Source organism: Erithacus rubecula, assembly GCF_903797595.1.
Source record: "Erithacus rubecula genome assembly, chromosome: 16".
In the NCBI taxonomy this organism is placed as follows: Eukaryota; Metazoa; Chordata; class Aves; order Passeriformes; family Muscicapidae; genus Erithacus; species Erithacus rubecula.
In genome coordinates this window covers 13,389,808-13,416,297 of record NC_136668.1, presented here as the reverse complement: position 1 = coordinate 13,416,297, position 26,490 = coordinate 13,389,808, and the positions used below count along the sequence as shown (strand labels likewise).

The following is a 26,490-nucleotide window of genomic DNA, read 5'->3' as shown; positions in this document are numbered from 1 at the left end:
AAACATGCTCATTAAAAAACACTTCAGGTAATTCTATTTTTTTTTTTTCCCCCAGGCCTGATTTTAAGGTAATTGTGCACTGGAACAACACCCACATCCCCAGGGGGCTGCCCCATGCCCAGAAAAAAGCTTTTCATGGCTGATGCTGCCACGCTCCAGTCCCTGGTCTCCACTGAGAAGCATCAGCTGCTCTTTCTAGATGAGGTTGCTGCTTGACTGCCTTCTGCTAGCAGGGGCTCCAGCCTGGCTGTGCCTGTGCCTGGCCATCTCAGCAGCAGCTTGGGGACACGCTGGGACACAGCCTTGGCCCTGGCTGCAGCCAAGTGTGCAGAGCTGTGCACCCACCTGGGATAACCAGGGGGAGCAGGAGGGACAAGCACAAGCTCCCACCTGGAGAGACTCAGCCAGGCAAAGGGGCAGCAGCTGAAACGTTCAGCACGTTGGAAATGCTTTTTAGGGAGGCAGGGAAGGGGTGTTCAGAGAAAGGTGACTCACTGTGCAGTGGAGACTGCAATTCTCACCTCTGCTTTGTGGGGAACAGATCTGGTCAAGCCACCTGAAGGGCACCCACCTAAGATTGCCTTAGACACTGCTGTGGTGAGGGAAGACTGTGTTACAGTGCATTGGTATCATGCTGTTATGCTGGCACTGCCCTTTTGAGATTCATGAATTGCCCTGTAAATTAAGGGGAAACACCCTCTGGGAGCACTCAGGTATTACCACCCTCAATTTTATAAAGATTCAGAGAATTTAAAGCCCCATAATGGATATTTAAGGCCTAAAAGTCTGATGTCTATGTAATAAATTACATATATTTGCAGAGATTCTGAATGCTTCCTACCCCCATAAATCCAGCACATTGTGTAACCCCAGAACACAACCATAATTCTGGGGAACAGAGATATTTCAGAAAGCCAGAAGATTCCTGTTTGCATCCTGGTGGAGGGGATTTGGAGGAAGAGCAGACTATGATTATAGGTGCATGGTTTTTGCAGTTTTGCTCACATACAGTGAAAGTCACAGCTGGGACTCAGCAATTTTATTGTTTGCAAAAGTTCATATTGTGTGCATAGAAAGACTGCAAAATAAAACCAAACATAAACCATCACAATAATATTTTTTGCAACCCACTCTATCTAATAAATATTACACTTATCCAAATATAAATATGACCTCAGAAATGTCACCTAGCAGAACAACATTGCTGCTCCCTTAACAGCAATGTCCTCGTGCTCAGCAGACCCCTGGCTGCTTCAAGGGTGGTGGGGGCAGTGAGCCAGAGGCTGTGAGCCTGCAGACACCCCTGTCACAGTGTGGGGACATCTGTAAGGCAGGAACTGATGCCTTGCCCATATCCATATGCCTGAAAATATATTTTGGCTCCTAAAAGCCACCTTAGAATGAGGAGCTTGAAAAATAACAAAAATTAAGCCTCTTTCTATGAAGAAATGGTTTGACACAGGATATGTGAGATCATGGGATTACATTATTTCCTTGTTCCATTTTTGTTGGCAAACATATTTGAACCTGACTTGTGTAATGACAGGAGGTTGCTGCTGAAAGTTTGCACTTCAGAGCTTTTGGAAGCTGCTGTCATGTAAGGTTTCCTCATGTTCTCACCTGCCCAAACAGAGAAGCATCAAAAAAATACATATTGGATATCTGCACATATCATTTGTGAGCCCTCTTGACTTCCCTAGTGATTGTTAATGCTTAGCAAAAAGTCCTGATCTTATTTACAAATTCTGCAGGACACCAACACCCACACATTTGGGTTTGAAGTCAGTTATGTCAAAACAGTGTCTCTGTCTTGCAATGAAACTGCAGATTTGAATTGAAATACCAGGAGATGGATTTTGTTTATGCCTTTTGCTGTCACTTTTTTTGTGGTCAGTGCCTTTGTTCACAGGAGAGATGGAGAAGTCTTTACTTGTGGTGATTCTGTCACCTTTTAAAGTAAGAAAAAACTATTTTTCTGATCACTGGTGCACTGAGCACACACTCTGCATGTTTTCTCTTCCTGCCTCCCTCCTGAGCTCTCTGGCTCTTTCCAGTCCAATACACCAGTTCAGGAATAGATTCCTGTACCTTTCACAGGTAATCAGATCTTGTCATTCTGTCTTGTCCTGGACTGGGAACACATAACACTCTGCACTGCTCAGTCCTTCATACTTTGTTCAGAGAAATTGGGTGGAGGTCACATATTCATCATCTGATGTAGAAAGACTGAAGAAAAAAAATCAATATAAACATCCAGCTTTAACTTCCCTCTTCCAAGAATGTCTTCATTTGCATCAGAGTCCCATTTCCCCACTCACTGTACAATGCCATTTGAGAGAATGTCAAGACTCTTCAGCACATAAATTTCTTTTTCTCTTCCTCCATCACAAACTCACATGCACACACAGACATCACTTCAGCTTACCAGGTATCCAAATCCTGTTCCTGTTATGCTACAGTTGCAGGGAAAATCATGCAAAGGGAAAACAAAACCACCTTGAAATACCAGTATCAGAAATGCAGTCACTGAATCCAGCCTCCTTCTGTGTCTCCCAGGCTTATTCCAGTTCAGAGCTTTCAGGTCCAGCCCACTCTGAATTAGAGAGCCAGGGAATGTCTAAACATTCCTCCTCAGTTAAAGAAAGCTTTTTTTTTATCTCCCTCCAGGGAAGACCTTCATTTGGGAGTTCATAGAAATACAACAGCAATGTCAGATCTCTTAATTTTGAGGTTGACTCTTCAGGAGAAACACCCTTGCTGGACTGTGTGGTTCTCCATGCTCAAAGCCACTTCTGGTTTTAAGATGCAAACCAACTTGCACTCTTGGCCAAACTAAAGCCTGTGTCTGTCTAGGCTCTGGAAGACCTGGGGATATCTTGTCTGTCTGGAAGTACCAGCCTCTGCCTCTTCTTCTCCCCAGGCATAGGGCAAGTGTTTATGGTGAGAGGATTCCTGTTAATGCTCTGTTGGGGAAAATCCAGCTTTCTCTCTTCTCAGGACTCTTTTGGCTGTGCTGAGCACACAGTGCCATGATTACATATCAAACTCAGAGATTTCACCCAGCTGAAACAGCAGAAGAGAAAAGGATGGCCGCTCATCTTTCCCCTGAGCAAAGGAGAGAAGAGAGAGGAAGAACATTCATGTCAGCTGGAGAGGAATGGCAAGGTTAGCAAGGAAAACTTGGGAAGAAACTGAGTATTAACAAAAACACAACCTATCCCTATAGAGGAAATGCCAATGGAAGAACCACCTTCCTTCTGTGCAATGTTTCTTTTCTATTACCAGTGAATTTGGCTTGGTGGACACTAAGTACCTTGCAATGGCTTGAGTGTCATTTTTACCACTGTTAGAACTCAGCCCCACAGATCCACAGATTTCTTAGCAAGGAAACTCTAGAATTAACTTGAGCTAGGTGCACCACATGGGCTTCTCAGTGGAGTCAAATAAAAGGGAGAGAGCCCAGAATTTGCTTGCTAGTGCAGATGAAAGCTGCAGTGCTTCCCCTCCAGGATTTTATCTTGTGTTAGCACATGAATCCTCCTTAAAGCCAAGGGGAAGGGAGTTCTTGTCTTTGGGAAATAGGGCTCTCCAGGAAAACACTCACCATCTTCCAGCAGTGGCTCATCACCTCATAGATGGCCTTGGAGGCCAGCTTGGGTTTGTAGAGGCGAAATCCTGCGTTGATTTCTTCCACCACTTCTGCATTGGTGCGATTCTCGTAGGGGATTTTACCCTCACTGAAGACCTCCCACATCAGCACTCCTAAAGCAACCAGATGGGAAAAAATCACAGAGAGGCAGATAAAATCCTCAGCAGGCCCAGCTGCTCTTCTCTGCAGCTCAACATTGGTGCCAGTTAGTTGGAAAAGCATTTTCACTTGGATTCTCAGCTGAAAACCCAGGCCCTAAAACAGCTGTACGGTTTGAGGATGGCAGCCAGGATCTCTGGTGCTCCCTGTTGAGTCTGTGAAGGGCCTGACCACCCAGCTGCAGCTGTGCTGCTCATAGCCCACCCCAGGAGTGCACAGCTTCAGCCCCAGCAGGAGCCAGCAAAGGGAGAGGGAAGGCACAGAATTCACAGGCACAGACTGGCAAAGGTTATAATCCTGCATTATTTACTGCTGGCCCCAGGGCTGAGTGGCACCCCATTGACTGTGAGCTGTGCACAGCACACTGCCCCATTCACTGTGTGGGCTGGAGAGGGGCCAGGCCCATGAGTGTGCCAGATCCACAGCCCAGGGGACAGCCTTTGTTATGGCTTTGGGGAAAAACACACAGCACTGCTCTTATCTGTGAGGGTCCAGAAGGGAGACCAAAGAATGGGCACTAATCATAAAACAATGCATTGTGGAGCAGGAAGTGAGGTGAGAAGTGGGAGCAGTGAAATAACATTTTCAAGTCAGTATGAAGCAAATAGAGTCAGCAGAGAAAATTTGGAAGGACAGGGGCTTGAGTGAGGCATCAGTGCCCAGGACTGACAGGCAGAGAAATGGAGTGAATAAATATAAAAGTCAGTGACTCTCCAGCTTTTTCTTGGACACTCCTGCTATGTCAGCATGAAACAGAGTTCATTATTTGCTATTATTTGGAGTTGCACATGTACAATACATTAAATTTGCAATATCTGGAATGTTCTGAAGTATCTAGGTAGTTTGCTTTTTTTTCCTTTCTCTTAAATGATTCAGGCTTGATTTCTAAGCCATTATTCAGGCAAAACACCCTTGGAGCCCAGAGGATGCAGTGTTGAGGAGAGTTTACTTGAGGACTGAGCCCCCTGTTTTTCCCAGCTGGGGCTGTTGAATTTTCTCCATTTTGACAAGAGTTTCTTACCGAATGACCAAACGTCAGATTTGGTGCTGTAGTTGCTGTAGGAGAAAACCTCTGGGGCAGACCACTTGACTGGAAACTTGGTGCCTGTGGAGCTGGTGTACTGATCATCCAGGACAATCCTGGAAGAGGAAAAGGAGGGGCAATGCTGAGTTCCCCCATCCCCTGACAGCCCCAGGGACTGTGCCCAGCCACGTGCCTTTACCTTGACATCCCAAAGTCTGACACTTTCACCACATGGGATTCCCCCACCAAGCAGTTCCTGGCAGCCTGCAGGAAAACAAAGTGCAAAGGCATCAGGTCACAGCTAAAACACTGTCACAGCCACTCAGGGGCTTCTATCCTGGAAGAGCAGATAATGATAAAAAATGGAGCATCAAAGTGACCTTACAAAGAGGACAAAACCCTGAGCTCCTCATGCTTTCTGTACATTTTGCAGCATGATCCTGCTGCCAGAAAATCTGCTCAACCATCACTCTGACTTGCAGGCCCTGTTGCTCAGAAAAGGTGAAGCAAGACCCTAAAATAGCCACAGCTACTCACATTCATTGCATGCCTAATGAAACTGCAGCAGTGACTGATGGAACTTGACTGAAACCCCCTTAATTACAACTATTTTATCATAAATGCAAGTTTATATATGATTCATGCTAGAACAGGTCTTTTTGTCATCTTCACTGATTTTAGGCATGAAGAGTGGTTGGTACTTTGGCTCTTGGGGAGCAAAAGAGTCCACTTAGGAAAAAAAAAAAACCCAAATTTCATAGGTAGTTTCTTCTCTCCCAAAACCAGTTAAGGGGAATAGATTGATCAGTGCTCCAGGGCTTGTTTGGTTTTTTTTTTCCCCTAAAGTATTTGTGCTGCTTCTGCAGTGAGGGCAGATACAGGATGCCCTATAAACAGCCAGGCAGGAGGAGTGTGGAAACTAAAATTAAAGAAGAAAGCAGAGGGAAAAGCCCCTCTGGAGCAAAGAAAAAAATCCATGTGGGGCCAACATACCAGGTCTCTGTGGATGACAGAGTTTTGCTCCAGATAAGTCATTCCTTCACACACATCCAGGCACATCCCCAGCAGGGTTTCCTGGGAGAAGCTGCCCCTCTGGCTCCTGAGGTAGTCGGACAAGCAGCCATTCTCCATGAACTCGAACACCAGAGAGATGGGAGCATCCTCCAGGCACACACCATAAAGCTGCACCAGCTTGGGGTGAGACAGCTTCCTGTGGGATAGGGAGAGAAGGTGGGAAACAGGCTGAAATAGGCTCAGTGCCTGCTATTCTCACAGCAAGTGTGTTATGTTCAGCAATTTATGCACAGTGCTGCACCCAGCTCATTGCAAAGCCCAGCTTTGCTGATGTGCAGATCAAGGACTAAGTATCATCCCATTTTAATGGTAGTGGTCACCAAAAGATTTTTCTGTGTGGAAAACCATCCAATCAAACAAAAAATAAAATGGATTTCTGTCTGTCTCATGGGGAAGGAAATGCAAAAAAATGCAATAAACCCAAAGACAAATATATTCAATTATGCAAAACAAAACATTTTACAGGTAAGGCTTTTCAATGAAATTGCCTGTAAGTTTTAAGAGATTTTTTTCTGAGAAAAACCACTTTGCCCTCCAAAATGCACCATCAATTATCCTTGCCTTCCTGAGTAGCAGAGATCTGCCATTCTGGATACTGACAGACTTGGAAGCACAGTAATTCACCTACACTTTGAATTGCCTTCCTTTGCAGCCACCAGAGCTCACCAGTCTATTTACTATGAAGTTACATAGCAGATAATCCAAGTTGGAATTCCCTACTCATATTCCTGACTTTGGTTCAGTGTTATGAATCCCAGAGGATGTGATTGTGGGGTGAATGTGCCACTTACATCAAGACTTTGGCTTCCTCAATGAAATCCTCCTCAGACATTGCTCCTTCACGGATGGTCTTTATGGCTACTTTGGTCTTGTCCAGCAAGTAGCCCAGGTAGACCACTCCAAACTGACCACTGCCAATCTCCTGCACACGGGTGAGCTCACAGGCATTAATGACCAATTTTCCTGTTGATTGCAAGGGAGAAAGAGTAAGGGCTGAGCAGCAGAATGCCAAACAAAAAGCTTTTGTGGGTTAAACACTGAGGCAGGACTCCAAGTGAGACTTTCTGGCTCTCCCTCAAAGTGCCTGTCTGACTTTTGATGGCTCATTTGACTAGTCCATGCTGCAGGTCATGTTCAAGGGTAGGAACAACAACATCCCCTTTCTCCCTCCTTTGTCTTGCTTATCCAGTTCTTCAGGGAGGATTGTTTTTACCATGCTTATGTGCAGTACCCAGCACAACATGGGCCTTGAGTTTCTTTGAAGTCTCCAAGAATTACAATAAAGATGATAGCAGCAAAATTCTATTGACAACAATATTCAAATGAAGTCATCTTTCAGGAGTAACTCAGCTTTCATCAAATTATTCTACACTCCTAGTTGAATGCTTTGTTCAGCATTCATTTTGGTATTTAATGCTGACTTCACTGAGACCCCAGGGCTCTCTTCTCCTCCCTCAAGGCACTGCAGGATCAGTTCAGTCATTTATCAACAGCCCTGACAAAGATGACACTGTGGTGAACAGTGCAAAGACCTGAAGAAAGCCATTTATTGTGGCTGTAATCACATGAATATCCCTCAATACCCATGGGGATGTGCAGGACCACCCAGCCAAGCAGCCAGGAGAGAACCTTACCATAGCAGAGCCCTGCAGTGATGGGAGCCTGTTTCCTCCAGCAGGAGACAGCGTATCGCAGCCGTGTCACGAGACCTGGGGACACAGGGACACTTCTGTACTGCCACAGCCACGGGCAGCCTGCCTGCCACCACCCCACAGGGCAGCTGGGGCTCTGCAAGCTCAGTTATTGCACTGAGTTCTCAGCTCCACTTGAGGGCAGCTGAACCTCTGTGCAGGTTTCCTGCCTGAGAGAAGGAAGCCAGTTCTGAGCACTTTCAGCTTATTTCCCATTTTCACATCCAGAGCTTTGAGTCTCTGTGTGGTCTGATGAATTCCCAAATGATACTTGGTATTTATGGAGTGCTTTTGAAGCTCAGTTTTCCTTGGACTGTAGGGATGGGAGCCACCATGACTGGTTATGGATACTGGCCATGTCCTTGACTTTGTGCCAAACTGAGGATGCAGGGACAGATCACCTCAAGAAAGCCCTGCAGTGTAATTCCAGCAGATAACTTGGCCTGGCACTGGTGATACACCCCCAGGGCACTGTATCATATATCATCATGACATCTGTGCTGGCCATAATCAGCTTTACAAGGACAACCAGAGTGAGGATGCAATGCTGGAAAACTGGCCTGAAATAACAATTTCAGAATAAGTGGGAGAAAAGGTGATGCCATATAACACTTCATTGTAAGGACAGAGGGCTTGGGAGCCTTTCTTCATTCAACACAGTCACCTGGCAAACCAGCAGCTTCTCTGTTCAGCATCAGCTTCACTCACCTGCTGCATTGTGCTGGTGGTAGTTGATGAGGTCAGGGATGGAGTCAAACACGTGCTTTTCTGCCAGGTAGTATCGCTTGGGAAAGTCAGTTGTCTCATTGATGTGATAGTGCTTTATAACAGGATTGTTGTCAGTGCTGAAAAAGAGGAGGTTTTTTGCAGCAAAAAGACAGAGATTTGGGGTATAAACAGAAACAAGTGAGCAAAAGGGAGAAAGAATGGGGGAGGAGCAAGGAGGAGCTGCAGTTGCTGATGAACTCTGTGTACTTGTATGTTCTCCCTCTCACTCACAGGTGGTCTCACCTCAAGAGAAAGGCTGAGGTTTCCTGGTAAGAGAAGGCTGTGTACCAAGTTTCTCTGCCTCTTCTTTGTGAAACACAACTTTCTGCCCATCACTGAAACCCCTTCACTTGTCTTGCACTACCCACCTGTGGTGATTCCAGCACACAGCCCATGCTGATCCTACTGACACTTCAGTCCAGGGGACAATGCCATCAGAATGGCAACCCCAGTGATGCCCAAGGGACTATTCATAGGCACATATTTAGATTCAGGGAGAAGTGGAGCCTTTAATACACTTTGGGACTGGCAGCTGACTCTTCTGCCTTTTTTGGAAGTGTTTTCCCTCTATCATTTTCATGAGCCTTCTGCTCTGTCGTTATTATGCCAAAACAACTACACAGAGATTACACACTCATAGAAGCCATTTCATTGATGTAATTGATGTGAAAAGCTGCTGAGCTCAGCTGTACCTTAATGCTTTGGTGAAAACAGAGACTGTGTACATGCCAGGCTGCCTCGAATCTCTCACCATGAAGGCCCCTTCTCTGCCCTGGAGCAGGAGCAAAGGAAAGAAAACTGGTTAGAGACATAATGGAAAGAAAAAAAAAAGAAAAAAAAAGAAAAAAAAAGAAGTAGGCTGGGGGCAAAGCTGTGCTTCTTTCAGCCCTATCATGAAGATGTGCTAAACATATAGGAAAAAAAAGAGCCATCACCCCACTGACAGAGCTTGGTGTGTTCCATGCACAGCTCTGGGCCTGCGGGTCTCTTTTGGGTGTTAGGTGCTTTCAGCTCAGCTTCCTCTCAGAGGAAATGAGGCTTTGGCAATTGTGCTGGGTACATGTGGGTGTGCCTCTCTGTCCCTCCAAATCTCTCCTCTGGAAATTCTGAATCCATTGGCTGCCCTCAGCCCAATCTGACAGAACTCGTGGTCAATGAAATGTGTGGCTGAGTGGAAAGGCAAACCCCTCTGAGTGCTCCCAGTGGAGTGAGCAGCCACAGAACAAATCACAGTTTATCCAGCACCAGAGAATCCATATGGCAAGGTAGGAATGATAATTTATCAATGTACCACAAACTGGAAAACCTTGGACATGATGCTACCCTTTCATAGGTACACCAGTCATCCAGTACTTAAACATAAGTGGATAAGAAGAGATCCTCCTGCAGTCTGCTCTTACATTAGCAATGTCAATAAACACAGGGCCACCTGCTAATGTAAGAGCTGATTTAAAAATTAAGGTTGTGTTTCTGTGGAAAATTTGAACAAGGAGCTTATTCTTTTAATTTTCAGTACAATCTTCACTGGAATACTTTGGCTCAACTGAAAAATTAAAGATGTGTGCTTACATGCACACAGACACACACACCATTAAAAAAACAAAACCCACAGCCGTAATTTTGGCTTTCACCCAAAATACTTCAGCACAAGATTGGTTAGATTTTCAGAGAACTGCTGGCATCCTACAGGCCTCCTGCAGAGACAGAAGAGATGAGCTAAAATCAGAGCTTTCAGCTGGCACAGTGGTCTGAAGCAGTGTTTTCCACCCAGTCCCAGGTACTGGGTGTGTTTGGATGGCACAGCTCCATCCATGCTCAGCTGACATGGAGACAAGGGGGGTGTGCTGGGGATCCTTTATTTCACATCACACTCTAAGGACACAGAGCAGAAACCCAGGATTCATCTCTCTTACACAAAGCCGCCCTTGCAGGCTTCATTTGTCATTAATTAATTATCATTTCCCATCCACCCTGTACACAACCCTGGTTTTACCTCATCCCTGAGCAGTGTTTCTGCTTTGCTCCTGCTGATGTTCTTATTGTACCACCTGAAAACATCAAGAGACTCCAAGTCAGCATTTCTAGGCCATGAAAGTTTCTTCTGAAAGCTTCTGAGTGGAGCATCCCCAGGGTGGAATGTGAGCTGGGGTGGGGGCATTTGAGGCTTGTAGCTTCAAATCCAGGGCTCTCAGAGGCACAAGATAAAACACAGGCACAACTTACTCATAAACCTGCAGATTCTCAGGTGATTTTTCCACCAGGTAACTGCTTGGCACGTAGCCCTCATGCCTGTGGAGAGGCAAGACAAGTGTGAGTGTGCTGACAGACAGGATTTTCTCTGCATCTGTAGGAGTCAGCCTTGAAAGCTTTGCCTGCCCATTGCATGATAAAAGTGCTCTAAAGTGGGGATGAATTGAGCAGGGTTACTGGAGAAGAAAACAACTGATTGCGCCTCTAAACTTGGAGAGTTTCACAATTTCTCCCCCCTATCACTGCAAATATTAGTCTGAATTGTTTATTGCTGTAAAAATAACTTTCAGATCCTTTTCTTTAGCTGCTGAAGCAACAGCAAATGGAAGCAGGTCACCCTAAATAACCTTCCATCACTTTTTCCCTCTAAATAAGAGGATGTTTTGCAAAAGCTGAACAAGAGGGATTAAACATGTCTGTTAATGGAAGAACAAACTGGAATTAGAAAAGATTTGTATACTAGCTGTTGAAAAGGGACTTACCCATTCTTGTCTTGAATCAGCCACCAATGTTCCTCAGAGCTGTCAATGACATAATATTCCTCATTATATTGTAATGTCAGCTCCTGTGGGTTCTGGGCTTCATAGTCATATATGGCTATGACCACGGCTTCCCTGGGGTCTAGCAACAATTTCTGCACAAATTAGGAAAAGGGATTATTATATTCATGTTCATATTAATATTCATATTCATAAAAAGAAAGGGCATGCTCTCTAGAGTGGCATTTTCCTGGCAGCACTGATGTCCCCTGGGCTCAAAAGCCTCAAAGCACCCCAGACAATCCAGTGGGGTGTGGTGGCAGCATGAGAGTCTTTGGTGCTTTCAAACAATGAATTTCACATAAAAATTTCAATTGCACACCAAATGCCCAGGGAATGTTATCACAGGTGAGACTCTAGGTCACTGCACTGTGGTGAACATTAATAAGGACACATTCCCCACTGGTAGTTAATCACTCAGGGCAGGACACTAAGGACAACATCACTGCACTCACCCAGTTATCTTCAGGAGTGGGAGGAAGAGGCTTCTTTGAGGCTGAAAAGAAACCAAGAAAGATAATTCTAAGTAGATGAGAACAAAACCAAGGGAGAAACCACCAATGCAATGAATTGATAGGGGTGATACAAACCCACTGAACAGTGAGCTTTGACTGAGAGAGCAAGACACTGTGAGTCTCAGCAGGGCTTGGAAACTGGGTGCAGATTACTTGAGGCATCAAAGTAAAAAAATACAAGCTAAATGTTTCTTTGGTGAAGAATGATTGACTACTTGTGTTCATTTTCAGGAGACATAGTAAAGATTATGCTTGACCATTGAAACCAGAGAGGAAATATTGTTTGGTTTGGTTAAAATTGGACAGGCATTGTTGAAAGTGTTTATCTCAGGAAAATTGTTATGGCTCATTGACTGACCACAGCTGATCTTAGTTCTCCATCTCATTCCAAAACCAGCACCAAGCATCACACAGAGGAAAATGTGAACTCAAAAGGGAATGCCACATACAGTAAAAGATAAGCCAGAACATCCCAAGAAGCCAGGAACATGTCTCTTTATAGAAATCTAACATCGTATTTTTTGGTGTTCTGTAAAAAAGAGATTCAATCCTTTGCTTTTTCTAGGAATAAACATTTTCCATGCCAGGATGGTCTTAACAAGTCCCTTACCATTTTTGGTGGGGTCATATATCACACAGCCAGCTGCCATCTTCTCTGTCTGAGCACAGCATCTCCACTTGCCATCTAACCAAAAGTCTGGATGACACTTTGAAGCCAAACTGTTGTTGTATCTGGTTTCTGAAAAACATTAGGGGAAGAAAAAGAATGGGACAAATGAATTTATTTGCATCCACATTCGTTCTAGAAGTCATCTAGAAGTAAATGGAAATAATCTGCTCTTTAAAGAAGTTTCTGCAGGCTTGTTTCAAGAGACTGTTCCAAAGAAGGGGACAGTTTCCAAGTGTTGAATAAGAGGTGATAAAGTAGGAGCTTGGAGCAGGGGGATAACTGACTGTCAGTCAGGGCATGAACTTCTCAATATCTCCATCAGGCACAATGTTTTCAGAGGGAACAATACAGCAGCAGTGTTGTAAAACAGAAAAAAGCTGTGACAGAAGCCTGGTGCAGTTTTTTATGTAACAAATTGACACCTTCTCACATCAAGCACTGTGCTTGTCTCTGCCCCCAGTGTTGGTTACTGCAGCACCATGAGAGTGAACCACAGCACAATTCAGGAGGTGAACAGGAAATGAAAGCTACCCACAAAAATGTTCCTTAATAATCACGATTGTCTAAAATGGTTGTCATCTAACCAAAAAAAAATCTATTAATAAGAGATGAAAAAATTTCTGTGTAGAAAAGGTGTTTTAAAAAAGTTAGCCATAGGAAAATCTTTGTTTCTTCGTGAAGAAGAAACCTCAAATTACAGTAATTTATTAAGAGTTTATTCTAGAAGGCCAAAAGTCTCAGAATCCCAGAATGGGTCAGGCTGGAAGGGATCACAATTACCCAACCACAGCCCCAGGCTATGAGGTCTCAGCCCCTCACTTGCCCCCTTTCCCACACCCTTGTTTCTGCTTTTTGGGTATCAGTTATCCTTGACTCCCTAGCTAGAAAGGAATTGTTTTGTCTAACTATTCTGTGAAGAGAACTTACTAACACCTAATATGGATTTCAGTTACACACTAAGCAGCAGAGATTCTGAAAAATATAAAAGCTAAAACCCAAGGCATCAGAAATTCTTCCTCATGTTCAGGTGGAACTTCCTGGGCATCATTCCTGTACATTTCCTCTTGTCCCATTGCTTGGCACCACCAAACAGAGCAGGTCCATCCTCTAACACCTCCCTGCAGACACTGACAGTCTTAAAGTCCCCAAATTAACCATCCCACGTCCAAATTTCCCATGTCTGCTGGACACACACCCACCAGATCTACTAGAAATTCGATTTTATAACCAACTACCTGGGTTATAAACACTTTGACTGCTGAGATTGGAGACAATGACTCCTCCTGCACATTTTCTCTGCCTTATTTCTGACAAAGCTGGTCAGACACAAGCACCTTCCACAACTGGGTGGGCAAAGGGATTTTTTTACCTTCCTTCAGTGTGAGGACCCATCTCTGCCGGCTCTCGCGGTTGGGGGCGAAGACGTAGAGGATGTAATTGTCATGGACAATCTGGAGAGGGGGGAGAGAAATGAGGGTGTAATTGTCATGGACAATCTGGAGAGGGGGGAGAGAAATGAGGGTGTAATTGTCATGGACAATCTGGAGAGGGGGGAGAGAAATGAGGGTGTAATTGTCATGGATTATCTAGAGAGGGGGGAGAGAAATGAGGGTGTAATTGTCATGGATTATCTAGAGAGGGGGGAGAGAAATGAGGGTGTAATTGTCATGGACAATCTGGAGAGGGGGGAGAGAAATGAGGGTGTAATTGTCATGGATTATCTTGAGAGGGGGGAGAGAAATGAGGGTGTAATTGTCATGGATTATCTTGAGAGGGGGGAGAGAAATGAGGGTGTAATTGTCATGGACAATCTGGAGAGGGGGAGAGAAATGAGGGTGTAATTGTCATGGATTATCTAGAGAGGGGGGAGAGAAATGAGGGTGTAATTGTCATGGATTATCTAGAGAGGGGGGAGAGAAATGAGGGTGTAATTGTCATGGACAATCTGGAGAGGGGGAGAGAAATGAGGGTGTAATTGTCATGGATTATCTAGAGAGGGGGGAGAGAAATGAGTGTGTAATTGTCATGGATTATCTAGAGAGGGGGGACAGAAAGGTGCCAGCCATGAGAAGCAATCCCAAATGCACTGGTCACAAAGGAGTCACCAAAGGAAAGAGGCAGCAGCCCTCTTACCAACAAGCTGGATGCCAAATTATGATGTGGGGAAGGAGAGTAGCAGGGACTGTTCAGAAGCAGCTCTTAACCTCACTGACTTTTGATTAATTTAAATTAGAGTCGAGGTTCTGATCAAGAACCCCATGCTGGGTTCATTCATGTCTGCACTGTGAAGGAAATGCTACTGAAATACAAAATGAAGTGATATATCTCAGTGTGCTCTCCAGACAGACTCACCTGGAAAGGGTATTTGTACTGACAGGGAATGATGATGTCACTTTTCACAATTTCCACACATTTAATCCTGGAAAGTTCCACAGAACCCTTCAAAGTCCTTTTTTTCTGAAAGACAGAGAAAAGCACTTGGTTGATGCTAATGATTGTGGATTAAGTGAATAATTAGACCAGACTGTTGTGTCCGTGGGAGATTTAGTTTTAATAGAGCAGAAGCAAATTAACAGATTATGTAAGTCATTAAAAAATGAAAAGAATGATTCTTATATTTGGCATCTCTATATATATTCCCATACACATACATAAATGCACAGATATATATATTTCAACTCAGCACATGGATTTTAGACAACCTCTATTGGAAATTCAGCTCTTACTTTTTTTATTCTGGCAAAATAAAATATCTTTTTTAACCAAAAAAGAACTTTTTTTACTAAATTTTCGGCTTACTAACACCCCTGTTTCATACTGAAATATATAAACCAATAAATATTTTATTAAAAGGAGTTTAGGTACTGAGAATTTTAAAAACTATTCATTTCATCCAAAATGTACATTTTTACTGTATCTCTTTACAAAAATCTACAACATTTCTCTATTTTTGTTTTGTCTGGCTTTTCAGCTAGGAAAAAAAACAATGGGGAATTTTGAAAAAAAAAAAAAGATCCTTTAAAAACTTGCCAACAAAGCTGTTTGTCTGGCATCCTCTGCTGTGCTTCCATTCACCAGGTGTTTGGGTGTATCAAGCAACAATATGGGCAGTGAGGAAAGAGTAAAAAGAGCAGAGATTCGTGTATTCCATCTTCTCTGGTGTACCCTGTTCCCTGTGAATCCTCACCCCATGGCCCCATGGCACTCAGGCTTTGCAGGAGAGGGGTCAGGACAGCTGGTGGGAGTGGAGCTGAGGCTCAGCCTCTGGTGCTTCTGCAGGATCCACTGCACGAGTTTGCTCTTCAGAACAAGCTGGTTTCCTGTTTTGATTCATTTTCAGTGGGGATTAAACACTGGCTGTCCCCCCACTCAGCCTGGGGACGGCGTGATGGAAATCTGTGAGAGTTGAGAGCACAAAAACACTGCAAAGCTGCTGTTCTCCAAACTCTGCCAGAGGGAGCCTGAACTTCTGCCTGTACCTGCCACAGGTTATCACTCAGAGACTCAGCAAGACCTTAGCACCTTTCTGACCCTCCCTTGGGTCTCAACTCTTTGTGTCTTACACCCTCCAGCTCCCTCTTGCCCCTTTTCCCTGTCACCACCACCCTGCAGCTCTGCCCCACCCCTGTGCCAGCCCCACTGCTGCTCCTCTGCACCTTTCAGAGATAATTCAGCCCAAGCCAGGGCAGCAGCTCGTGTCTCTGGAGATGGGGGGATGTCTGCCATGGAACACAGAGGGGCCCCAAGGCTCCCCAAGCCTCATTCCTGCACCACTGGCTGCTATTGGACTCGGGGCAAAAGAGGAAAATTATTAGTGTGGTCTCACATGGCTCTTGCTGGCCTTTGCTGGTGCTTTTGTGGTTTTGTATTTGTATTTGCTTGCAGTTTAACCAGTGTCTCTGGATTTACTGCCAGGGCTGTCTCCTGTAGACAACATCTGCCTGTGTAGCTCTCTGGGGTGTGGGATTCTTCCAAATCAATAAACCCAAGGCATTAAAACACCCTTAAATGTAAATACCAATTAACTCTCAAGAGTGCTGGCAAGCCTTAGAAGACCTCACTGCACCCCATTTTCACCATCTATTTCCTTTAATTCTTATCTAGGAACTTCTTTCTTTCAGACTTGGGTTCCTCTGTCTCTTCTGCAAAACCTCCTCTATCATTTGTTCCACCCCTGGGACTTCTACCCTTTTGATGAGGCACAAAGCCATTTATATCCTATAAAAACCTTCAATTTTGCTAGTGCTGAACCCTCCTTCATCTCATTCCTTTGAAGTCCTGGGGTTTACCCACATGCATTCTTCCCCTGAGGCTTTAGCAGGCTCTGCTCTTTCCCTGCAGACTGATTTTTGCTGATGCTTTTCTGGACTCTGCCAAAAGATGGTGTCAGGCCTTCTCAAGGAGCTTTGTGCAGTTGTCCTGCAGCTCTCATGACCCACTGTGTTCCTTTTCATCACACAGTTCAGCAATGGGAGCTCCTCATAATCTCACGTTGCAGCACGACATCTGTGTGTGTCTCACAGCCAGGGCATTGCCCAGCAGATCTCAGCAGATGGGACTCTGCTGATAGACAGCAATTACAGTCCTCTAGCAGGACAAACAACTGGAATTACCACTCACAAACCTGGCATTACCCAGAAACAGGCCTGGACACCAAGCATATCCCTGCTTTTGTGATGTTTGTCCACACTTTAATCCATAGGGCCATTTGGAAGGAAGGGGAGAGGAAAAGCCTCTTAAAAGTGGCCTCTGAAAAACCTCAGAGATTTGTTCCTAAAAAGGAGAGAGAAAACATGCTGACAGATCTGGATTTGCTGTTTCCAGTCTGCCCAGAGTATATCTGGGTAGATGTTTTAGCTGGTTGGTCAGTAAAAGCATCATTGGTGTGTGCCATGTGTGGAAAGAACCAGGGCAGGCTGGTCCCATGAGGAGAAGCACACATGCTGCAGATCAGCCCATCCTGCTTTGCCTTTTTTTGGTCCATGATTTGCAATAGATCAGTTCTGGGAGCAGCTCTGAAAGGAGCCAGGTGCATCACAAGCCCAGCACACTGATATCTTCATCTTTGGTACTTTCCCTCCTCTTACCACATGGCTCCAGCAGCTCTTTCACTGATTAACCCTTTGGTTTGTCCTTGATTAACTCTTTGGTTTGTCTTTGATTAACCCTTTGGTTTGTCCTTGATTAACCCTTTGGTTTGTCTCTGCTGCACAAACCAGATGACTCTGGTGCTCCCTGATTGCTTTAGATCCTGGGATAATTGACCATGGGACAATGAACACTGGAACACAAGGAGGCATCTCCCTGTCCTGCCTGAGGAATGAGCTGCCTGGCATCTCTCCCGTGCCAAAACCAGCACTGCTGCTCACCCAAAAAAAAGGAATCACTTCTCTCCAGCTCAGGTCTAGGGCAGGGGTTGTGGAGCTCATGGTGAGAGGGCTGGGAGCCACCAGTGGCCACTGCAGGTGTCACAGGTCTGCTTGTGATCACACTTCTGACCACAGTCCTGCACCCTCAGGCTTCTCAGAGGTCTGGGATGTTGTAAGATCCGGGGCTGAATGGTTCTGCACCAGGGCTTGGGCTGAAGTCCCTTGGTGGATGCTTACAGGCTTTGCTGAGCCCCACTGTGTTTATCAACAGGTGGCAAAAGGTGCAGCCACCAGAGCTGGGAGCAGAGGAGAGGCAGGGGAGGGCAGAGCCTCATCTCAAGGAGCAGAGGAGGAGACCAAAGGCAGCCTTTCTTGGCAGGAAGGCAGCACCCTGTGCTTCATGAAGCTGGCTTGGTTGAAAAGTTGCATAACAACTCGTATCCTCCTTTTGTTCTGGGGAGGGGAAAACCAAACCATTGAAGGTTCACAGTCCCTGCTGAGGGCTGGCCATGCTGCAGCTTGGCTTTCCTTGCACAGTGCTGTTTGTGTTCCCCTTCTGGCCCTCCTCTCCTGTGCATCCCTGCATCCCTCCTTGGTAGGAGGGTGGGGGAAAGCTGATTTATAGCTGGGCTGGAGCAAGGTAGGAAATTCCAGTCCTCAGCAAGCTCAACCACAAAACCATTTCCATCAATGAAAGCATTTAATGACCTTCTCTGTACCATCAGGGTTTTTTTTTTGGTAAGAATCTGAACCAAAGTTCATTCCCCATTTTCACTTACTGTCTTGACTAAAGAAGAGCAATACTTAACTGGTGATGAAGTAGATGAAGGATCTTTGCTTTGACCCTGTGCCACCTGTTCCCTGTGTCTGTGCTGTAGCTGGGCTGGATGTTCAGCAGTTGATTTTGAGGGATGTGCAGGTTGAACTCCCTCCCCATGGCTCAGAGAGAGCTCAGCTTGCTGGCTCAGCTCCAGCCTTTGCAATGAGTGACCCATTCCTGCCTCTCAGGGAATTTACTTCAAGCCTTGCTGAGCTTCTGAAAGGATTTGGAAAGGAATTTCTTGATGTAGAAATAGTAACCAGAAGCTTATGAGATATCACTGGAACAAGATGGAATTATTTTTAATGGTAGCTCTCTTGCTAAAGTATTTTTCCACCGACCAAAAGAGCTTGAACTCAAACCTCTCTGAACACTGTGTTGATACAATTCCTTTCTTTTCTCAAACTCCTTATCTGTGGATTGTGCTGTTTTTCTCATTAAAAGTTAGGATATCAAGAACTGCTGAATGCTGGATTCATAGCAACTTTGCCTGGACACTATCTTCATTCCGTATTTAGTGAGTTTTCCTGCAAAAACGTGAGTTTTCTCACATTAGAAACACTGATAGTTTCAGGGTTTATGGGAAATAAAACAATGCAACCACTTTTTCATTTGACTCTGAAAACTAAATTGAGCAAATCGATTTCCGAAAGAAAGTTGTAACAGATTTTTCATTTTCTGTCATGCTAACTGTTGTAAAGGAAAATTGGAGAGAAGTGATAATTGATAACACTGGAATTTTCTGTAGAACCCTGGCTGTTTTGTTGTATTTTAATACCTCCAGTGCATTTTGTTATATTTGTTATTTAAATTCCTAAATGTGTCTGTTTGTTTTTTTTTTTAATATTTTTTTTAACTGCTGTTTTCACATCTAAAGGCCATGAAGGTGTTTTAGAGCTGGGCAGATGGAGAATGCACAGAATTGTTTTAGGTAAGAAAACCATCTACAACTGGTGCTTGAGTTGCCTCCATTCAACTATTTACTATCCTTACACAATCCCATAGACCTGACCCAGCTTTGTATTTCCACCAAATCCAATTCCAAAATTCACCTTGGCTCAAGTCTTGTCCAAGATGGTTATCAGGGTGCCCATCTCTGCAATCAGCACAAGTGGTTGGACAAGAAAATCAATGCTATCATCAAGAAAAAGAAGGGGAAAAAAGAGGAAGATTCTTTGCTTACAAATGAGCTTTCTAATATGATGGAAATAAACCTTTTATGTTATATAAAAGCACATGGAACAACTCCTGAATATTGTAGCAGTTCTTCAAAGTTTCTTCAAAGTTGTTCTTGACTCCAGCAAAGACTGGGAGCAGTGGATTGCAGTGAATGAAGGATTTAGTGGAAGAAAAGAAGCTCAATTAAATCAACTATATGACATCACTTTTTAGTGAAGAAAAAAATTAAATTAAGCTTTAAAGTCAAAATTAAAAATCAGCTAGAAAGGATGAAAGAGCAATGGCAGGCATTGCAATAAAATAAGTTACAAGTTTGGTTACAATATAAAGCAAAGTTGAAGGCACAGGGAGCAAAAAATGGCCACAATAGAGAAGTCTAATAAAATGTTCCCTGACAGAAGGAAGAATTGAGCTTTGTAATTTAAACAAAATGGAAGTATCTGACATTTGCTACAAAAATAATGCTCCGAAGGAATTTGAAAAATTTTCTTCAAAACTAATAAATACACAGAAAAGGACTTAGTAGGCACAGAACTGGGCAGGCACATAAAGGGCAAGTAGAAAATTATTATAATCATATTCTGGAAGACAAAATTAGTTATTCTAGAAAAAAAAAAAAAAAAAGCTATATTACCAGACTTTACCACATGTTTGTGTAGTTAGAAAGGCCACAGACACCAGACACACAGAACCTGCATTTTGCTCAAGGCAATCCTGTCTAGACAATATCACCACCCTGAATCAGGAGTCGTGAATGAGACCAGCAATAGACAGGAACTCTTTGAATACCCAGAAAACATTGGGTGAGATGGATTGGAGTAGGTTGATGAAAAATGTGGAATCTCTGCCCTTGTGTTTGAAGCAGTGGCCAGTCAATGTTACAGCCAACCTGTCCTGGTGTTGGTGACAGCTTTGCTCTGAGTGTTGATCTTATCCTGGCAAAAAATCCAACTAAATGGATTTAAGAAATGCTCTCCAACCAGCATTATCATAATTCTGTGACTTCACAATAGAAATCAGGCTCATTGTGAAAAACAATATCAACTTCATCCTCCAAGAACTCCAATAACATAATTTGGATTGTTCAAAATTCCTGTTAAGTTTTCAGATATTTACTAGACATTAAGGCACAGATTTGTACTTTGTCTCCATCTTGATTTTATCACACAAAAATTGATTGAAAGGCAAGTGATGCAAGCAGATGCCAAGCCTGACTTCTTTCTGGGTGATATGTGTGTTGTTAATAAATTGTTGGAATCTTGAAGCCCGGGAGTTTTGAACTTTCTGTGATTTCTGGCACTCACCCTCAAAAGAATATTGCTTTTGACTTGAGGCCTTGGAGAAGGCTTCCAAATTTGAGTGATAAGAGTTAGAATCACTGGTGTGTAGTTTGGGTAGAAGTGTATAATATCACATGGTGAAGGGTTTGGAATTTGGGGTTTTAGAATATAATAATGGGTATGGGAAAAGATGAAGGTTCTAGGTTGGTGGCTTCTTCTTCCTTCTTGTTTCTTCTTCATGATTTCAGGTAGTAATTTTTGGTTGGATAGACAGTATTGCAGTGAGGTCACAGATGTTTGGTCATTGGGTCAAAAGTATAAATAATATGTTAGCTCTTAATTGGATAGTTAGGCCTTAAAAGACCTTGTAACTAGCTAGATTGACTGACATTTTCTCACTTTTAGCTTGACAGCTAGAAGTGCTGTGGGACTCTTTGTACTATAGGAATTATTAGACAAAAAGATTATAGAAAAGAATTAATAAAACAACTGAGTCTGAACACAAAAATCTGTCTCTTGTGCTTCAATCTCGACTCTGACTGAAAGCAGGATGAAAAAAGCTTAGCCACTGATGATAAATTAGTTGGAGATATGCATCAGAAAGCAAGTGGTATTGCAAATTCTGGCAAGCAAACAGTACTAGTTAATAAAAACATGGCAGGGTATGAAGAATGACCTATCTAGACAGATGAATTTATTTGGAAGGTAGTCTTTAAAACCATAATTAAATTCTCTTAGGGTGAGGATTGCAGCTTCATGCTGGTAAGGAATTCAGAACACACAAAGCAAAGAGAAATGGTATGCATGGCTACTCTAACTAACATGAAAAATGGAGATCTTCAGAAAAATGTTTTAGTCTGTTTACATTAGAGTCTTGGGGAAAAAACCAAGTTGGATTCTGTGTCAGTAATCAAGGTAAAAGGGACTGGACTGAGGAGCAAAGCCTGCTCTTTGTCCCATGGGTAGCTGGACTGCTGCAAGCAGCCCAACGTGCAGATAATGTCACAGAGCAGCTGGAGCATTTTTGGGATGCTGATAAAAGTCTTTTCAGCCAAGCTTATTTGTTTGTTCTCATGTAACAAGAGACTGAAAGCAGATTTCAAGGCCCACTAAAGTGCCATCTCTGCCATCTTTATATGTGAGTATCAAAGATGTGAATGAAAGAGTCCAGGACAAGGCTGACTCATTCTGTGTGACCTCCTGAGCATCTGACCAGTGTAGGAAGAATTGTACTGATGTAAATGAGAAAAGAACTTGGCCTTTTCTGGGTGAGCCTTTCATTGCTGCCTTTATCAGCTGGACTAATAATAGCCCACAAGTGCATGAAGATATAAAATTTCAAAGTATTTGTGTGTCTGAAGGTTTTACCAAGGACCATAAACTGTTGGGTGAAGGGGATAGAGATAATTCACCAGTTCAAGTGCTTTTGTTGCATCTAAGTAAGGACTTTTGAAACTCTGTCCCAGACACCTCCTCAAAGGGATTCACTTCTCTGCTGCTTTTCCAGAGCAGCAAGTGCACTAAAACCCTGAGAGCATCACAGTGTCTGAATTATCCACTATTATAGTGAGGATCAAGCTCATTGAAATAGTTAAAATTATTTTACTCCCATGTGTTTGTTTACTCACATGTGCACTAGCTACAAAATCAGACCCTGAAACAAATAATTTTTGCCTTTGGAATTGATTAGCATGTTTTAATAAAGGCACTTCTGATGTCTTTTAGCAGAGATGGGGGCTGAATACATGTGCCTGTTATCAGGGTTTTGCTTTATGTTAAGACAGCCCTGCATTGTGCACTGCATAATGAATTCTAGAAAACACAGCTTCTTATTGTTGTCAGTTATTGGGGGCTCATTCTCCTAATGAGACATGTAAATATCTTTCATTAAAATTAAAGGCCACTCTGTGTTTGGCCCCTCTGGAGAACAGTGCTCTCTGTCAGCTGTGGCAGAAAGACAAAAATTACACTGGAAATGCCATTACAGTTATTGCAAAAAAACTGCCTTTATGTTTTCTTGACAGCTTTGGGTATCATTTGCAGAAATATCCCTGTAGCTTTTGGCCTGCTTATTTTCTTGTTTTGCACTGATGCAAAAAAACTCTTTAATTTAATTTTATACCTTTGATTTAAAAGTGCAGAGAAAGGGATGGGGTGTTAAACCCTTTTAAGAATATCTAAACCAGGGCATAATGCATTAGTGTGTACTTTATGTCATGCAGCTGAAATCAGTGGGACTTCTCCAACTTTGAAGCAGTTCAGTAGCTGTTCTACCTGACTTGATGCACAGGCTGCTGATACTGACAGGGAATGGAGAGATGGGAACTATACAGTACAAAACTCAGAGTACAGGAATCCACCAGACAGGTAGGTAAGGAAAACCTTGGTGACAACATGCCCAGAGATCTCCCTTGACAAATCCATGCTTTAAAAGCCCAGATGCTTGCTGGGTCCATCCATATGTCAGTCCACAGCACCTGAGGATGCTCCTCATCACTGCAGCCAGCTGTCAGCAGTGCCCCTAAACCTCCAGGGCAGGGCCACATGCAAACTGCCCCTGGCAATGGTGACAGCCTGCTCTGACAAATATACCCACCACACCCCAAAAGTGCACAGGGTTCTACAGCTGCATGTGTGTTTGCCTACACATATATGATATGTGCATTTTAAAATATGTAAGATAGAGTGGATAATACACCAAACACTCATCTCACCTAAGTGACCTTTTGGAAGAGTCAGGGGGAAAATTTCCACAAACACATAGTGTGTGAAGTTTATGCCCCACTGAAAGCCACCAAGTCAGATTTTCCAAACTATTTCAGTCCCTAAAGATGCTGACAAGACACCTACTGCAAAAGTACCTAGTCAGAATTACACTGAATTCATGTCAAGACCACCAAGACTCAGAAAGCACCAAAGCAAAATAGTAGTATAGATTTTGCTAAACACCTACAGCAAAATCATTTAGATGCTTTTCAGAATTTAGCCCTGAATAATTAAGTGGAATAGTTATAATGGAATTTAAAATCTTACAAAAAACAAAAAAAAAACTATTTGAAAAATAGTTTGGAGAACAGACAAAGGTAGTCTCAAACCATAGACAGTCACTGTATGCAGCAATGAATAGGGTCCTGTTTAAAATGGAGGTGAGGAAAACATAGACTATAAAGTAAAAACAAGAAATCATTGGGTATATTTGAGAGAAATGACATGCAGGTGAAAATGACTGTTAACCTTTAAACCTTTTAACCTTTAAAGCTGGTTTATAACCCCAAATAAGTTGTGATAAAATATGAGGGTGCATCGTGCTTTTTTTTTTATTTTTGGGTTCTTTTTCTACTTAATTTTTTGCAACTGAGCAAGATCAGATGGTCTGAAGTTGCCAGTGCTGGATCCAAGGCAGCACAGTTCTTCTCTGCCTACAGGAACAGTGCCTAAACATAATGGATTAACAGCACGTTCAGGGACTGTTGGGAAACAAGCAAGATTATTTACAACCCTAATGAGGCTCTGCAAACACCCAGCTAAATAGAAGAAAATAATTCTCACTTCTAGAGCACTAAACACAATGGCGTGCACAGATTGACTTCCAATTTTCTTCATATTTAGCAAATCAGCAAAATGCAAACTTGGGGAAGCCAAGCCTGGCCTGAGCCTGGATCTCATGATCACAGCCCATCTGAAGCTTGCTCCAAAGACTCCACGTTACATGTGGCAGCTGAATTTATTTTAAAGTGCTCGATGGATCTCCTACCAGCTATGAGCCAAATGCCCTGAAGAAAAGAATGAGGGTGAAGACCTGTGGATTACTTTTCCACAGACACCATCAGGGTACACTTGAGACCATCACAGGTCAGCCCTGTCCCCATGTGAGGTGCCAGGCACTGGCTCACACAGCTCTTACACACAGTCCATGCCAAATTCCTACAATAAAACCAGATCCTTTCTACCAATTGGCAGAGCAGTCTTTTTCCTCCATTCACACCAAATGCCCTCTGATCAGAAGCTCTAAATCACACATTAGACCAATTTTCAGTGCATGGCGCTGTAGCAAGGACCAGAAAAGTTAACAAAAGTTAACAATGATCATCCTTCCCTCCATGAGCATCCTTCCCTCCCTTAAACAAATCTCATCCTTCCCTCCATTAGTCTGAGAGAGAAAATGCCTGACATACCCCGTGGCGATGTTCATAATAAGCCAGCTTGGAATTGGTCAGGACAAAGTAGCGCACTTTGAAGTTGGAGGGTGAAGTCCTTCTCTTCTGCTGGGATTTCTTGATCAGCAGCTCCTCCAGGAGCACACAGTTATTCATGGCTGAGCCAAGAATGTTCATCTCCCAGGACATGGGAAGTCAGTGCTGTGCACCCCGTCAAAGACAGAAACACGAGAAAGAAGACAGTTAATTAAAAAAAAAAAAGTGTTCAAGAGGCAGCGTAGGTGCTTTTGAGCTTTATCTTCCCATCTACAGCAAAGCTTCCTTTCTGACAGACCATAACCACATCCTCTCTGAAGTCATAAAGTGAACAGCACATGTTGAAATATACGCTAAGGTAAATGTTGTGGAAAAAAAATAACACTAGAGGGACATGCAGGAGATGTGAATCAATGATGAAGGATAAATTAAAGGGGTGTGGCATGATTAAGCATCTGTCTCCTACTGGCTCATCTGGTAAATACAGTTATAAATGCACACACCCAACAGGCTGAGTGTCCCTGCTGTCCTCCTAGATGTAGGTCATGCATCCATATTTCCTTTGAGAAGGAATGATGCTTTTCCATTTAGAGTATTTACCACAGAGATTTCATGCAATGGCTTTTGAGGGAGTTCCCCATGTAATGATTTAGTTGACAAGGTGGTGTTTGGTGAAAGGTTGGACTCAATGGTCTTGGAGGTTCTTTTCCAGCCTTGATGATTCTGTGATGACATGAAAATCCTGTGTATGCAGTGACAAATGATATCTAGCATATACTTGTATAAGGAATAATAAATATTTACAGTCCATAGATATTTATATTTATTATATATGTATTTTTATTATAAAACTGACAGTTGCAATAACAAATAATTAATTAATCATTAATGGCTACTTTTACTTAGGGATTACTGACTGCTTCAGGTCTTCTGGTGAGGCTGTGGCTGGATGCTGCAGGAAACAGGCACAAAATGCCCTCTGTGGATGCAATCAAGACCAGTGTCACCACCAGTGAAATGGGAACAAACACATCTGGTTTCCTCAGGGCAGACAGCACCAGGCTTAATACAGAATTATAAAAAAATTATGATGTGTCTAATGCAGTCACTACAAAAGCACTGTTCTATTTTAAACAAATGTGATCAATCTTTCTCTGCTCCTTAATTTTTAATATTTTGTGTATTTTTTGTATTATTGATGTAAGATTGTATTGCTGACAGTACTGGGGCTTGGAGAGATGGAGTCTGGTGGAACACGGGTAAACAGCAAGATAAAAATGTATGTTCATTATTATGATATTTATGAAAAT

At 43.2% G+C, this 26,490-nt stretch overlaps 2 protein-coding genes across 2 annotated transcripts in view; one reads left to right on the top strand and one right to left on the bottom strand.

Moving 5' to 3' along the window:
- MED7 (mediator complex subunit 7) overlaps window positions 1–26,490 on the top strand; it is a 145,810-nt gene that overhangs the window by 110,165 nt on the left and 9,155 nt on the right. The gene's annotated exons all lie outside the window — the stretch shown is intronic.
- Window positions 1,884–25,398, bottom strand: ITK (IL2 inducible T cell kinase). The gene is made up of 17 exons (XM_079319955.1): window positions 25,163–25,398; window positions 14,692–14,796; window positions 13,709–13,790; window positions 12,280–12,408; window positions 11,610–11,650; window positions 11,098–11,249; window positions 10,589–10,654; window positions 10,359–10,413; window positions 9,058–9,137; window positions 8,306–8,442; window positions 7,541–7,615; window positions 6,698–6,869; window positions 5,826–6,042; window positions 5,032–5,096; window positions 4,830–4,948; window positions 3,605–3,762; window positions 1,884–3,105 (listed from the first exon to the last, which is right to left on the bottom strand). The coding sequence occupies exons 1-17, from the start codon at window positions 25,331–25,333 to the stop codon at window positions 3,034–3,036; spliced, it is 1,896 nt and encodes a 631-aa protein (XP_079176081.1). The 5' UTR covers window positions 25,334–25,398; the 3' UTR covers window positions 1,884–3,033.

Excerpts from the sequence above, each read along its gene's own strand:
- ITK (XM_079319955.1), bottom strand. The coding sequence starts at position 25,333 with ATGTCCTGGGAGATGAACATTCTTGGCTCAGCCATGAATAACTGTGTG. Across the intron at positions 14,797-25,162 it reads ATTATGAACATCGCCACGGG|AAAAAAAGGACTTTGAAGGG; the intron begins GTATGTCAGGCA and ends TCTGTCTTTCAG. Across the intron at positions 3,763-4,829 it reads ATCTGACGTTTGGTCATTCG|GAGTGCTGATGTGGGAGGTC; the intron begins GTAAGAAACTCT and ends TGGTTGCTTTAG.